This window comes from Rana temporaria, chromosome 9 (genome assembly GCF_905171775.1).
Source record: "Rana temporaria chromosome 9, aRanTem1.1, whole genome shotgun sequence".
NCBI classification, from domain to species: domain Eukaryota; kingdom Metazoa; phylum Chordata; class Amphibia; order Anura; family Ranidae; genus Rana; species Rana temporaria.
Genome location: NC_053497.1, coordinates 85,784,221 through 85,800,024, shown reverse-complemented (window position 1 = coordinate 85,800,024; position 15,804 = coordinate 85,784,221). Strand labels below are relative to the sequence as shown.

Below are 15,804 nucleotides of genomic sequence, written 5' to 3'. Positions count from 1 at the left end.
CTTTCAGTTGGATGTTATAAGGTGCACTGAGTAAATACAGCTGGATAAAACAAAAACTGTGTCTTTCTTCATTTCAGGCTGCAAAGCAACAATATGTGATTATTTTAAAGGGGTGATTCTTTTCTATACCCATTTGATGTTATGGAGTAGAGGAGGACAGGAGGTGTTCTGTAGTCCTGCCCTAGGGTAAAAATGCTGCTCCTTCATAGATACAGTACAGTGAGTGAGCATTGGTACCCTATGTAGGACAGTGTGTTACTAGCAGGATTGTCAGGTGAAAATGAAAGAAACAAAAAAAAAATGCAACCATCACATTTAAAGACTAGTAAGCTGTGATGTATTGCATTTTTGTTCTTAGGTTTAGTTATGCTTTAAAGCGGAGGTCCGGTAAAAAAAAATAATAATTAAAAGTCAGCAGCTGCTAACACTGTAGCTGCTGACTTTTAATAAGGACACTTACCTGTCCTAGTCGCCAGCGATGTCGGCCCCCGCCGAGGCCGATCCCTGATCCTGGCAGCTCCAGGCGCCGCCATCAACAGTAAGAGAAACAGGCAGTGAAGCCGTACGGCTTCACTGCCCGTTTCCTACTGCGCATGTGCGAGCAGCGCGGCACCTTGTGAATGGGCCGGCTGCTTTCTGGGATACACACAGTTCCCAGAATGCAGCACACCCCATTCACAAGAAGAAACCGAGTGTAGGGGGAGGAAGAGAATCCACCGCGGAGGATGAAGAGGCAGATTCGGGACTTCCGCATAGCAACAGCTATTTAGGGTAAGTAAAACATTTTTTTTTTGGAGGAAAACATTTTTTCAGGGTGGAACTCCACTTTAAGCATAAAAATATAACAAACAAACTTTGGATGGATGAAAAGTACTTTTATATGTACTGTGATACAAATAGATAAATATTATTTACAAATTTCTAAATTAATATAATACACAAGTAACCTATTGTTATTTTCACATTGTTAGAAATAGTTTAGTACAAAAACACACAAATAAAGGCACTAAATGAAAATATCCTTAAGGTCTATGCACAATCATAATTAAAATGTATGCAAAGCCAAAACTGTTTTTTATGATATAGAAGGGAAGGTTTAAACCTTCCCTTTCCGGTTATTCTTTGCTGCCTGTATCTTGCTGGAGAGATTTACTTTTACTCTTTTCCTTAAGACACAACAGGAAATCAGAGTAAATCTCTCCCTATAGTGCAGGAAATTCCCATCTTAAACAGTTGTCACCAGAACATTTGTCCCCATTGGAAGCTTCACCCTCCTCTCTTGCTCTTATGACAACTGACAACAACAAATTCTGTATTTTCACTTACTTTCTGTTTCAGTGACAATGTTCACCAAGACAGATGAATCTCTGGACACAGACTGGCCAACAAAACTCCGCAGAGGGTCTAAAGCAGGGTATACATGTTCCGTTTTTTTTTTTTTTCATTTAATCAGGAGGTTGAACAAAAAAAAACTGACTAGTCCCTGCATCAACACGAACAATGTGTGATGCAGGGATACCACCTGCTGCTCTATTGTATTGTGACAGCAGGACTTCCCCCTACCCTGGCCGGAATACACAGATCACTGCTTGCAACCATTGGCTGCGATCACTGATCGAATGCTGGTTTTCCAGCATGGCTGTTTGACAGAAGCTAGTCATTAGACAGGCTTCTGTTGAACAGAGAGTAGTACGCATGGACTGAAAGTTGGCTGGTTCTTGCTGAACTGGTTGATTTTTGGTCCATACATACCCAGTTTAACCCTCCTTCATTTTCTCAAAAGCTAAAAAAAAAAAAGTTCTGCCTATACATACACTTTAATAGCTAGATTCAGAAAGAGTTAAGCCGGCGTATCAGTAGATACGCCGTCGTAACTCTGAATCTAAGCCGTCGTATCTTTAAGTGTATTCTCAAAATGAGATACACTTAAATCTAGCTAAGATACGACGGCTTGCGCCGTCGTATCTTAGCTTTCTATTTAGGCCGACCGCTAGGGGCGTGAACTCTGATTTACGTCTAGAATGCGTAAATCAGCAATATACACCTATTCACGAACGTACGCTTGCCCGGCGCAGTAAAGATACGCCATTTACGTAAGGCGTTTTCAGGCGTAAAGTTAGTCGAACAAATAGCTGGCCTAGCCAATGTTAAGTATGGACGTCGTTCCTGCGTCGAATTTTGAAATGTTTACGTCGTTTGCGTAAGTCGTCTGTGAATGGGGCTGGACGTAATTTGCGTTCACGTCGAAACCAATAAGTCCTTGCGGCGTACTTTGGAGCAATGCACACTGGGATATGTCCACGGACGGCGCATACGCCGTTCGTTAAAAACATCATTGACGTGGGGTCATGGTTTATTTACATAAAACACGCCCACCTCTTCACAATTTGAATTAGGCACGCTTACGCCGGCCCATTTACGATACGCTGCCGTAACTTAGGAGGCAAGTGCTTTGTGAATACAGCACTTGCCTCTCTGACTTACAGCGACGTAGCGTAAATACGATACGCTACGCCGGCTGAAAGATACGCCGCCCTACGTGAATGCAGCTATAAGTATATTTTCTATGCATTAAGTCTTACTAGCTGGGTAGAAATGGTGGTCCCAGTCCCAGTAATTAGCAGGTAAACCCTTTGAACAAATGTCAAGTTGCTCATTTTCCCCTTTTTGAAGACTGGAATTCAGACTGTAACTGCTTTGGGTTTCTTCACCAATCCATGAGGACTCTTCTTGTTCATAGGAGTCAGAAACATCTTCTATAAAGCAATAATCCCAATTCCTCTTTGAATTTTCATCTAAATCTGGTGCCTCTTGTTTCTTGCATTTTGGTTTCCCATTGTGTTGATGACGGCATATGTTTTTCTTATGCTGGTGATAAGAATCCAAACTGTTTTCGCTATCAGAACTGGAGTGTATTTCCTTCTTATGTTTCTTTTCTTCTAGAGAAGAACCCCGATTCTTGTTCTTTGGCCTTTTTCTTTTAAATGTTCTCTGAACCTCAACCACTGTGTCTGAATCAGACTCGGTTGTTTCAGAGTCACATTGATGATGCAAGATCGGTTTTCTTCTACGGACCTTTGGTAACTTATATTGTGAATGCTTTTTGAAACGCTGGCAGTAAGAATGTAATAACTTACCTAGCAGGTCTTCATGATGGCAGATGTGGTTTTGCCCAGAAACACTGCATTGTCTTAACTTTTTCATTTGCTTAAGTTTTCTTTGCTTCCTTGATGCTCGCTTTAATTTCTTACTCGAGGTTGCACTTAATTCCTCACTGAAGTACTCTGAAGTACTACTTATTTCTTCCAAAACCTTTCTCAGTTCACTATTTGATCCCAAGCTTTGGCTGTCCTCATCATCATCCCATATTTTCTGATACATCTTTCGACAATTCTTTCCCTGCTGAGGTTTTTCTTTTTTTATCAGAACCTCATGTTCATTTTCAATCAAATCCTTCCGACGTTCATTGGCATCTCTTCTACAAATAGGACTTTCTAGTAAATTTTCCATGGACTCCTCCCTTCTACCATTGTCATCTTCTGTATCCTCATCTAACTCTGGGATGGACTTCATCTCTGCAAAATGGCCATTGACATTCTGTAATCTTATCTGAAAGCTGTTCCCCTTCCAAAGGACCACTCTTTTGCACATAGGTTCATTCAAACGTTCACTTGTTTCTAGAAACATTCTGGCATATTCAGGGTAACGGTAATAATTTAACAAATAGTTAATAAATTCATCAGTTTCATAAATCTTTTGTTTTTTGGAAGATCTGATACTATGGACATGCTGAGAATGTGATAGTTTAAAAATACGATGTTCATAAAAGCACTGTGGTGGATCATAAGATTCATGTGCATCTTCTAGTTGTGGGTAGTCCTCTTCATAATTCCATTTCTGGCAACTGCTATCAGTGAGTGAATGTAGTCTTTGTCCATACGCCTCTGTATCTTCCGTGTGTATTTTGATTTTCACCACCTCTTGTTCATCTTCCATTTCTATTTCATGATGGTTGTTCTCTTCTTCTGTAGTCTCATGCAGAAAAACCACTTTGCTGTTCTCTGAGTATGTGGACACAGAAAAGTCACTAAAAATTGCTTCTATTTCACAGTTATTTTGCTCCTCTTCAAGTCTGTTCACTTGAACCAAATCCTTTGGAGACACAAAAATAAGAATATATTACATTTAGAATTTTCATTCCAAGGCACCTTTTTGGGTTTTGGATAAAAGTATGATAAATAAAAGAAAAACACTGAATATTCCCTTTCGCAGCAAAAGCCCATTCTGACTGTTGGCTCAGGGGTTGGGAAGCAGAGAATGTTTGTTTGCCAATTAAGCGAATCACCTGATCCAGTGAATGCTGACCACAAAAATGTAATTTTTTTGGAAAAAAAAAAAACGGGGTTACTTACCGGTAACATCCCTTTTCCAGGAGTCTTTCAGGACAGGTACTGTAGAGAGACACAGGCTCCTCCCCTCACAGGAAACACCGCCTTCCAATTAGGAATTTAAGCCTCATCCTCCCTCAGCTCCTCAGTTTTTTCCAGAGTACCTCCGGCCAGCTGGGGAGACACAAGAACACGTCATAAAAGTATAAAATTACATCTTACCTGACGGCCTCGTCTGATGAGTTTCCATAATATCCCCTACAACAAAGAGGGTGGGTACCAGTGCTGTCCTGAAAGACTCCTGGAAAAGGGATGTTACCGGTAAGTAACCCCGTTTTTCCCTGTTCGTCTTTCAGGACAGGTACTGTAGAGAGGATAAGCGAGCACCTTACCCTAGGGTGGGACAACTGCTTGCAGTACTTTGCCTCCAAAAGCTTGGTCTTTGGTTGAAAGTAGGTCCAGTCTGTAATGTTTTACAAACGTTGAAAAACTAGACCATGTTGCAGCCTTGCAGATCTGCTCCGGGGAAGCACCAGCACACTCTGCTTGGGAAGTTGCTACTGCCCTGGTGGAATGAGCCCTGATACCCTGTGGAGGCTCTACTCCCCTAGAAGAATAAGCTAGAACAATGGCTGCCCTTAACCACCTGGCTATCGTGCGTCTAGAAGCCCTAGACCCTTTCCTGGACCCAGAAAACAAAACAAATAGTGAATCAGCTTTCCTGAACTGACTCGTGTAATCCAAGTATTGTAGGACACAACTCCTAACGTCTAGGTTGTGAAACTTGTGTTCCTGTTCCCTCACAGGATTTGAACAAAAAGAAGGCAATGTTATTTCTTGACTCCTGTGAAAATTAGAAGCTACCTTTGGTAGAAAAGCCGGATCTGTCTTAAAAATGATGCGATCCGGAAAAACTTGAAAAAAGGGGGCCCTAATAGATAGGGCCTCGAGTTCGCTCACTCTCCTAGCAGTAGTGATCGCTACTAAAAATACTGTTTTGAGAGTGATCACTTTTAAACTACAATTGTCTAAAGGCTCAAATGGTTCTACTGTAAAGGCCTGAAGAACCAATGAGAGATCCCAAACTGGGAAGTTGGAGGTTTTTACAGGTCTCCGTCTACTCAAAGCCTTGAAAAATCTAGAGACCCAAGGGTCAAACGCTAGTTGTTTTTCAAAAAATACACTTAATGCTGACACTTGACCTTTCAGCGTGCTAATTGCCAGCCCTTTATCAGCCCCAGCTTGTATAAATTCTAAAACAGCCACAGAGCTGTTGATACTGAAGGAGCTTTCTGCGCACCAGATGTTAAACCGCTTCCACACTTTTTGGTAAATGGCTTGTGTCTCCTTCTTTCTACAGCTTAAGAGTGTTTCAACCAGGCGTTCTGAGAACCCTTTGCCCCTCAGCAGCTCTTCCTCAGAAGCCAAGCTGCCAGATTCCACCTCTCTACCTGCAGGCAGCAGATTGGACCATGTGAAAGGAGATCCTCCTGGATTGGTAGAATCCAAGGAGGTTCTATCTATAAACCTTTCAGGATAGAGAACCATGGTCTTCTGGGCCAATGAGGTGCGATGAGAATCAGTGTTGTGTTCTCCCCCTGCAGTTTCCTCAGGACTGCTGGTATTAGAACCGGAGGGGGGAAAGCATAACACCTGGAGAACTGCCAGGTTTGGGCCAGAGCGTCCACCGCCAGAGCTCCATCCCACCTGTTTAGGGAAAAAAAGAGCCGAGTCTTGGCATTTTCTTTTGAGGCGAATAAATCCACCTCCGGGAGACCCCATCTTTGAGTGATCGCTCTGAAGACTTCCTGATTCAGAACCCAATCGCCCTCCCTCAGTTTCTTCCTGCTGAGGAAGTCTGCGACCTGATTTAATTCTCCCTTCAGATGTATGGCTGAGAGGGACAAGACATTGGCCTCTGCCCATATGAGAATAGACTTTGTCAGATCCCATAAGGACTTGCTCCTGGTGCCCCCCTGCTTGTTGACATAAGCTACTGCGGAGGAATTGTCTGTCCTGACTCGAACATGCTGTCCCTGCAGCTCCTTCTGAAAGGCTTTGAGGGCTAACTCTATCGCCTTTAGTTCTCTCCAATTCGAAGATTTTTGTGAGTCCTCTTTTGCCCAGCGACCCTGTGTCAGAAGGGAGTCCAGGTGTGCTCCCCAACCGGAGCCACTGGCATCTGTTGTCACTGTTCTGGAGATAGGGGAGATCCAATCCAGGCCCTGTAAAAGGTTCGCCCCCTTCCTCCACCACCAAAGGGACCTCTTGATGTGAACCGGTATGGATATCAGGGAATCCAATGAGTCCGGTTTGTGATCCCAAATGTTCAGTATGAACAGTTGCAGGGGTCGGTAATGCAGACCTGCCCACTGCACTGCAGGAAGAGAAGATGTTAATAACCCCAGAGCTGACATGACCTTCCTTATCGGAAGCTGGCCGCTGCTCTGAAGAAGTGATATTACATTGTCCACCTTCTGAACTTTTTCTGTTGGGAGAAAAGTCATCTGTCTGGTTGAGTCCAGTACATATCCCAGAAAAGTGACTCTTTGGGAGGGCATCAGGCTGGATTTTTCCAGATTGAGTAGCCAACCTAAGTTTTCCAGAATCTCCTTTGCTACCTGGAGGTCCTGGGACAACTGTATCGGGGAGTCTGCAAAAAATAGCAGATCGTCCAGGTATGCCACCACCAGGATGCCCCTGAGACGTAGAAAAGCTAGTACCTCCACCATCACTTTGGTGAATATGCGGGGGGAAGAGGAGAGCCCGAAGGGGAGTGCTTTGAACTGTAGGTGAAACGTCCCTTCTCTAGACCTCACGGCTAGTCTGAGAAACCTCTGATGGCTTTCTGCTATTGGGATGTGTAGGTAGGCATCCTTTAGATCTATGGATGCCATGAAGCAGTTCGGAAGGAGGAGCGTCCTCACGGAATAGATAGAATCCATCCGAAACCTTTTGTATGTGACCGAGGTGTTTAGAGGTTTCAAATTCAGTATAAGCCTGAATTTCCCGGAAGGCTTGCGGACCACGAAGATGTGGGAGTAGAAGCCCTTGCCCGTTTCCTCCGATGGAACCCGAACCACCACATCCTGATCCTCCAACTCCTGAAGAGAGGAGAGCAGGGCCACAGATTTTTCTTTGCACTGTGGTAAATTGGTGACTAAAAGTCTGGATGGGGGGGGGACTTGAGAACTCTAGTCTGTACCCTCTCCTTATGATCCCCAGCACAAATTGGTTGCTGGTGATCAGCTCCCATTGTGGGAGAAAGGCCCCCAACCTTCCTCCCACCTTGACTCCGTCATTGAGGTTTTTGGGGCTGTTCAGGAGCACGAAAAAGCGCCCCGGCACGGCCCTTACCCTTTTGTCCCCAAAACGTTTTCTTTCCCTCAGGTTTTGAGACTTCCACCTTCTTTTGGGTCCAGAATTTTTTCTTTGCTTGTCCCCCAAATTTTTTCTTTAAGGGGAAAGCCTTTTTCTTATCGGCTGTACGATATAAGACAGCCTCCAAGCCTGGCCCAAATAATAAATCTCCTGTAAGGGGGATCCCGCACAACTTCACCTTTGAGGCGCTATCCCCCTGCCATGTCTTGAGCCAGAGAGCTCTTCTTGCAGAATTAGATAGAGCTGCAGACCTGGCAGACATGCGAATTGACTCTGCTGAGGCGTCCGCTACATACCGCACGCCATTCAGTAAAGTTGGAAAAGAGTCTCTTTTAGCGTTCCGGCTTCAATATGTGCCCTGATCTGTGAGAGCCAATGCTCTAGATTACGGGCCACCACCGTTGCTGCCATAGCTGGCTTAAGGTTCCCTTGGGAAGCATCCCAGGACTTCTTTAATAGTGAGTCCATCCGCCTGTCCATTGGGTCTGAAAGGACCCCCATGTCCTCAAACGCCAAGTCCGTATGTCGGGATACCTGCGAGAAGGCAGCATCCAGTTTGGGGGATTTGTTCCATACTAAAGCCTCCTCTTCAGAAAAAGGAAATCTTCTCTTCAAAGAGTTTGAGAAGAAAGGTTTCCTTTCTGCATCCTGCCACTCTTTTTTGATGGCATTGACCAGAACTTCATGGACTGGGAAAACCTTTCTTTTTTGTTCTCCCAAGCCACTGTACATCTGGTCATGGAGTGACAGTGTCTTTTTCTCCTCAGCTATCCCTAAAGTAGTGTGGATAGTTTCCAACAATTCTTCCACCTCTTCAAGGGAAAGCTTGTAGCGAGAGACCTTTGAGGGCCCTGCCTCTATCCCCTCACCATCTGACTCCTCTTGGGAGCTAGAAGCGGCACTATCTTGCTCCTCCTCAGCATCCTCTCTGATGTCCGCAGGTTTCTCTCTACTCACAGAGGGAAGAACCTCCAGATTGGGTGGAATTAACTGTTGCGCTACAGAAGGGCTGCTTTGGGGCAACTGAAAATTAGCAAAGATATCTTTAAAGGATTGAAAGGTGCCAGAAAGCTCTTTCATAGAAGCTGCTAATTCAGATGCCTGCTCTGCCTCCCTTTCCTTAACCAGCCCCTCAATACATCTCCTGCAAAGTGCTTTGTTCCAATTCTCACTAAGGGAAGATCTGCAGGAAGGGCATTTCTTCTTGCTGTGGGCTGATTTTTCTGTGGATTTCTGAAAAACACAGAAGAAAAGTGGAGGCTAAATGAGAGAGAGAGAGCCCAGCGCTTAACACAGGTAACCACCAGGAGTGTTCCAGGACCAACCACCACCAGGGTTCTAGACACACTACACAAACAAACTCCCCGACCACCAGGAGAAGAAAAAATAACAAAATCACCAGTGAAGCTGTGTAACATGATAAGGGAACACCACCCCAGGGTTCTCCTTACCTTAGAGTGGCTGGTGCTGTCGTCGTCCGGAGGTGCACGAGAAGCCTCTGCTTCTGACATCTCGCTGAGGAATGTGGTCGCGACTGCCTCCAAAAACGCAGACCCTACGGCTGAGAAGAGAGAGAGAGGCCGCACCAGCCCAGTGTCAGGCCTTTTCACACTGCAGCGTCTGGGACCAGTGACGCGTATCCGGCGGAAGTGCCCGCCCCCCCGGAACTGACGTCACTCGTCATCCGGTCCGGCCCAGCTTCCTGGCCGACTGTGATTTCTCACAGGGAGTGTGCACACCGCCTGCAGCGCCACCCCTGTGCGTTTAGTAAAACAGACCTCCGTTGAAAACCACCCCAGGAATGTCCGCGGGACGCTACACGGCGATGTCCTGGGTAAGTAGCTTCCCCAGCCAGCCAGGACGCCATGTTCCAAAAAATAGCCCTGAGCCCAGGGAGAACAGGTCCCCCCTCTCAGGAATATTGGCCTCAGCTTCCCCAGCTGTCTGGCCCTTGGCCCCAAGCGGTGTCTCCCCTCCGGAGGAAACACCATAAACTGAGGAGCTGAGGGAGGATGAGGCTTAAATTCCTAATTGGAAGGCGGTGTTTCCTGTGAGGGGAGGAGCCTGTGTCTCTCTACAGTACCTGTCCTGAAAGACGAACAGGGAAAACTCTTTTTAGAATTTTAATTCACAAAAACACACTATATTGCCCAAATGTTTAGTGAAACATGATCTTAATGCCGAGTACATAGATAGCAAACTCGACATGCTTTAAAGAGGAAGTAAACCCTGATGGCTTTTACTTCCTCTTTGTTCCCTGCAAAGTAAAAGCATAATGGGCTAGTATGTATCGCATACTAGCCCATTATGTGCCACTTACCTGCAGAAGAATCCCACAATGTCAGCGCTGTCCCCTCTCTCTAATTGCGTCCATCTTCAACCCCTCTTCCTTCCGGGGTCGAGGACTCTGGCTCTGCTATTGGCCAGAGTGGCGTGACATCACTCACACGCATGCACGCAAAAGCCGACAGGGTCACGGCACAAGCACTATAGAAACGGCACGGATCGTGCCCTTTCTTCAGTGCGCATGCACCGATTATATCAGCGCCGGCATATATGGCGAATATCTCCTAAACCGTACTTTAAAATTACGCACACCCGTGCAGCGGTAACAAACTATATACATTTTAAAAAGCCTTTAAAAGCCTTTACAGGTTACCACTTTATACAGTTCTACTGCTGGAATTACTGCCCTCGATCTGACGTTCGCGTTGATTACTCACATGCATGGTGCAATTGCTGTTTTCTACATCATGAGACCGATACTTGCGTACACCTTTGCGCACAAGCACAGGGGGGACAGAGGTGTTTTTAAATGTATTTCTTTTTAAAAGTCATTTTGCTTTTTGTTATATTTTTACACTGTTCCTTTAATTTTTACATTAGGACATTATATTACTATGTTATAATATGTTTTTAGAGCTGCCCTGTTTGGACGCCCCCTTTAACTGTCATAGGTACTGTCATTCATACTGGAATATACTTAATAACAGTTTAACATGAGCTTATGGCCATCCAACCCTATGTCATACCTATTGAGACAACAACTCCCATGTCGTGCATACTACATCAGTCCATGTCCCCATACCTTGCTAAAGCCTTATCTCCATTCAATATTGGATGAAACTAGTTGACACCTTACAGTATTAAATTGACACAATATCAGTACGTCGCCGGTCCCTGTTGGGCATATATTGTAATGTTCTTTTTTTTTCATGCAGCCTGTGGGTAAAATGAAAAAAGAGAACCGATTCCTTCATTCACATTGATTGATCGGTGGTATACCCACCATTAGAATACCACCCTGCATCCACCCTCTTCTAATGATGGTCATACATGCACCGTTCTTTTTTTCCATTTAGCCCATGGGCTGGGCGAAAAAAACAGGTTTCTCCATTCACATTGATCGGTGTGGATGAAGAAATATCTGCCAATAAAATTAAATAAAAAATATATGCTGAACCCCCTAATGTCCACCATTGCCCCCATGCTTCGGCATATACCGTATTTTCCGGCGTATAAGACAACCTTTTACACCGGAATTACACAGCCAAAAAATGCGGGTCGTCTTATACGCTGGGTGAAGCAGCTGCTCGATCGATATCAGCCCACCGGGTGCTCTGTACGGCTGCATGTATTCTGTATATATGCAGCTCAGCCAATCCCGATGCACTCTGTTGATGACAGAGCATGCTAAGCCTGCTCGGATTGGAGTAATAACCTCTGCCAATCCCAGCAGGCTACATTATTAGACAAGGGGGTCGTCTAATACGGTGAGTAGACCACAAAACCACCGTTTTCAGCAGAATATTAGGGGGTCGTCTTATATGCCGAGTCGTCTCATACGCCGGCAAATACGGTATGCTCTTTTTTAAACTGTGGTGGTGAAATCACCTCCTACAGCACTGGGGTCATGGATTTATGTATTGTGAGAGCAAACCCTGTTGCTGTCAAAATAAATATACCTGCTGCAACTGAATGGCGTACCTGCAAAGCAAATAATGGTTAACAATAAAATACAGTAACACTGTATAACAGTAGAATGACATACAAAGCAAACACAATAAAACACAGTAACAATAAAACATTAAAGTTAAGCATAAAATACAGTAAAACAGAGCAGAACAATAGAGAGAGAAGAACAATAAAACAACAACTATTTTTGATTTTTTTATTTTATATATTTTTTTTTAATTTGTCATTTTTTTTTTCTTTTACAATTTTATTGGTAACTGTAAAGGTTCCAGGTTCGGGTCTCTCAAAATGCGATGGTCATCTAACATCTTTCAAGACCCTGTGTGAAAGTGTGCTCTAGGACTGTGCCGTGCTCTGCCCTATTCTAATACTAGTGGGTGGTAGTGATGGAAACAGTCATCGATACAGAGACCAGGTTGGTCAGGACAGGGGGGAAAATAATAGCAGTGTCACGCCTATATACACGTTTTCTACAGACATGACATCTTATTTGGGGTGATTTTTGGGGTACCACGGAGGGCATCCGGAAAATGCCTCTCATGCAGCCGGCTCACTTGCATGTGGATTGGGAAGTTGAGCCACAGCACCGTCTGGAAACAGAAGGGATCCAGTTCTTCCTGAAGCTTTGTATCCCACATAAGCGTTCAGCAGAGCCATTTGAAATAAGTATACAGACACTTTTTTTGTACCAGCATCTGGCCTTACAGGCAGTTAAGTAAGGACCTATCATCTGGTCATTGAAGTCCACCTCTCCCATGTTAAGGTTGTATTCGTGGACACAGAGGGGCGTCTCAACAACACCAATGCCTTAGTAATTTGGACTGCCATGTCTGTGTGAATGGAAGACAGAACAAAAACATTCCGTGTGTCCCTCCACTTCACTGCAAGCAATTTATTACACTTCAAGCAGATACTCTCCCCCTGTCTAAGTCGGGAATCTACAAGCCGTTGGGGGAAGCCCCAGCAATTAGATTGCACGGTGACATATGTGCCAGTTCTAGAATCAAAAGGTGACTAAAAAGTTGCACAATAATTGTCCACGTACAAGTGGTACCCCTTTCCGAATAAGGGTTACACCAAGTCCCAAACAATCTTACCGCTGCTCCCTATGTAGACTGGGCAGTCACGGGGGTCCAGGCTGCTGTCTTTTCCCTCATAAATCTGGAAACTACATGCATAGCCTGTGGCCCTATCACAGAGCTTATACATATTGACCCCATATCTGGCACGCTTGCTGGGGAGAAACGATTTAATAGCAAGGACAGAAAACTTAATCAGGGACTCATCAATGCAGAAAACTTGTTGGGGCGTATACAAGGTTGCAAATTTTTGATTGAAGTGTTTACAAAAGGCCAAATTTTGTTGAGCCGATCATATTTAGGGTCACCCCGAGGATGACAGAGTTAATTGTCGTTGAATCGCATGAACCGCAGATTTGCTCGTATTGATTCCTGGTCATGGCAGCAACACACGGGCATATGGTGAATTGGTTCAGTGGACCAATATGACCGCAGCTCAATCTTTTTAGTAATGTCCATGAGAAGGGATAGGCGCAGAAAGGTCTTAAATTTGGAAACCGTTATAGGTTTCCAGCCAAATTCTCTGGCAAGGGTCACATTTGGGTTAGCGGCAATGAATTGACCAGCATATAAATTGCTTTGGTCCACAAAAACAGCTCATAAAAGTCAAGGAAAGTAAAATCCACTGTTTCCACCTGAAGCTGCAGAAGTAGTGGGCTTCCAATCAGGATTTGCAAGCGCATTAGGAAGGGCACTATAGGCTCTACAAGCCTGTCTTTGGATTCTTGGTGGCTAATTGTGCTAGCCACTGCACCAGCTTGAACTGCACTTTTGAAACTCGCCACATCACTAAGTGTTACTACAGTGCTGGTTTGTCTATGACCAGGACATACTAGGCCACTGGTGCTTGCCAGTTCACCAGAAGCTTGAGTGGCACTAGTACTGGCTCTCTGCTGCATACGAGAACCATGCGGTTGTTGCAGTAGTAGAACTGGGTTGGGTAAACCTGTCCTTAGCAGGGACCACTACTCCGTCGTCAGAGCCCCATCTGTCATGGTGCCGCTTCTCTTTACAGGTTCGTATACTGAGCCCGATTCTGACAGTGAGGCTCCCCCTTGGCTCCAATCTGTCATGCTCAGTATTGTGTAGGCCTCTTCACTGGTGTACCTTTGTTTGGACATTTTGGCCACAAAATTTACAGGTACAGCTAGTGTGACCCTAACACCTAACTGATGTTACCTGTGACACTAATACAGTGTTCAAAAAAGAGATCTGTACACTATAATAATGACACAGTGACAGGGAGTGAAAGGGTTAACTGGGGATGATCAAGGGGTTAAACCTTTATTATGGACTATATGTGGGGATACCCTAACCCTACCTGGGCCTACCACTAACTACCACTAACTGCTCTAACACTGTTTAGTGTCACATGTGACACCAGTACCGACATCCAAAGTCTCACGGGACTCTCCAGAATTTGGCTGCAGGCTCACAGACACCCGCGAGCGCCAGACGATCTCCCGGCTGGGCCTGTACTCAGCCACAGACAGAATACAGAGTAACCAGAGCGGCCAAGATGGACACTGATAAGCTGCACTGGTGGGCACCAATGAGGTGGCACTGTGGCACTGATGGGCACTGATGAGGTGGCACTGATGAGGTGGCACTGAAGGACACTGATTAATACTGACAGGCTACACTGGTGGGCACTGATGAGGTGTTACTGAAGGACACTGATTGACACTGATAGGCTGCACTGATGGACATTGATGGGCTGCACTGGTAGACACTGATGAGATGGCGTGGATGGACACCGATAGGCTGCATTTAATTGTCACTGTTAAGGCTGCATTTCATTGGGGGGGGGGGGGTCGGTGCGGGGGGAAAGCATCACCTCCCTGAAATTAGTTTTTGCAGGTTGGGATGTTTGCCAGTACAGTGATCAGTGAAAAATCAGAAAACTGCACTTGGTCAGGGGGTGATCAATGTGCCAACATGTACTGGTGCCAGTGTAGTGCTTGGTGTACTCACTGTGGCTGTGTTCTCCTCTAACTGCAGAGGCTGGTCGGCAACTGGTTAAAGCATATGCAGTCAAAGTCCAGACCCAAATCCAATTAAAAATCGGTGGCAAGACTTGAAAATTTCCGTTTACAGATGCTCTCCATCCAATCTGACAGAGCTTCAGCTATTTCAGATATTTATTTGTAAAAAAAAGTTGAAAACCATTTATCATTTTCCTTCCACTTCACAATTATGTGCCACTTTGTGTTGGTCTCACACAAAATCCAAATAAAATACATTTATGTTTTTGGTTGTCACATGACAAAAATGTGGAAAATGTAAAGGGGTTTGAATACTTTTTCAAGGCACTGTATGTAACGCACTGCTTACATTGTTGGCACTATTTGAATACCTGTAAATAAATAAATATCATTTCTAGCTGCATAGTTCCTTTAACGTAATAGAAGTGGATTATAGGCTACTTGTGACCGATAGGGGTCCCAATATTCCTTATAAAATGTTGCTAGGGCCCTGTGATTTCTTATTATGCATCTCCACAATACCTTTCAATCAATACTTTGCTTCTTATCTTAGTTCCCCTTCAACTGTCTAAGTTGGTGTTTGATTCATTTGTTTGCCTCATAACTATATTGTATGACCAGGACAAAGCTCTTTTGTAGCTAGCAGTATCTAACAGTGTCTTTAGTGCTGCCTATTAAAGTATACATGTGCTTTTAGCAAAATCTTCTATATCAATGTCAGTGTGTATATTAGTCTCCCTGTGCAGCAGCTGCTCATAGTTCCCACTAGTGGGCACTGTTAGGAGACCAAAGTGGGCTGCTTATTCAGACTAACAAAGAGCTCTCAACAGTACCCTCTGGTGGCAGCTGGGGCCAACTGCTGCATAAAGAGATCACATAAATACTGCTAGTAGATTCACTCCAGGACACAGCGTTTCAAACATGCTAATTCTCTGCTGTTGTCTGATGGTCTAAAATGGCTGGTCAGTTTTGTTTATGCCATTATAACGGTTCTAC

General features: G+C 44.7%; 1 protein-coding gene across 1 annotated transcript in view; it reads right to left on the bottom strand.

The window, feature by feature from the left end:
* Positions 1-2,473: 2,473 nt before the first annotated feature.
* Positions 2,474-15,804, bottom strand: part of LOC120913689 (A-kinase anchor protein 17B) — a 36,447-nt gene continuing 23,116 nt past the window's right edge. The window contains exon 5 of the mRNA XM_040323831.1: positions 2,474-4,152. Coding sequence (XP_040179765.1) covers positions 2,572-4,152 — 1,581 coding nt within the window. The 3' untranslated portion in view covers positions 2,474-2,571. The remainder of the gene's footprint in view (positions 4,153-15,804) is intronic.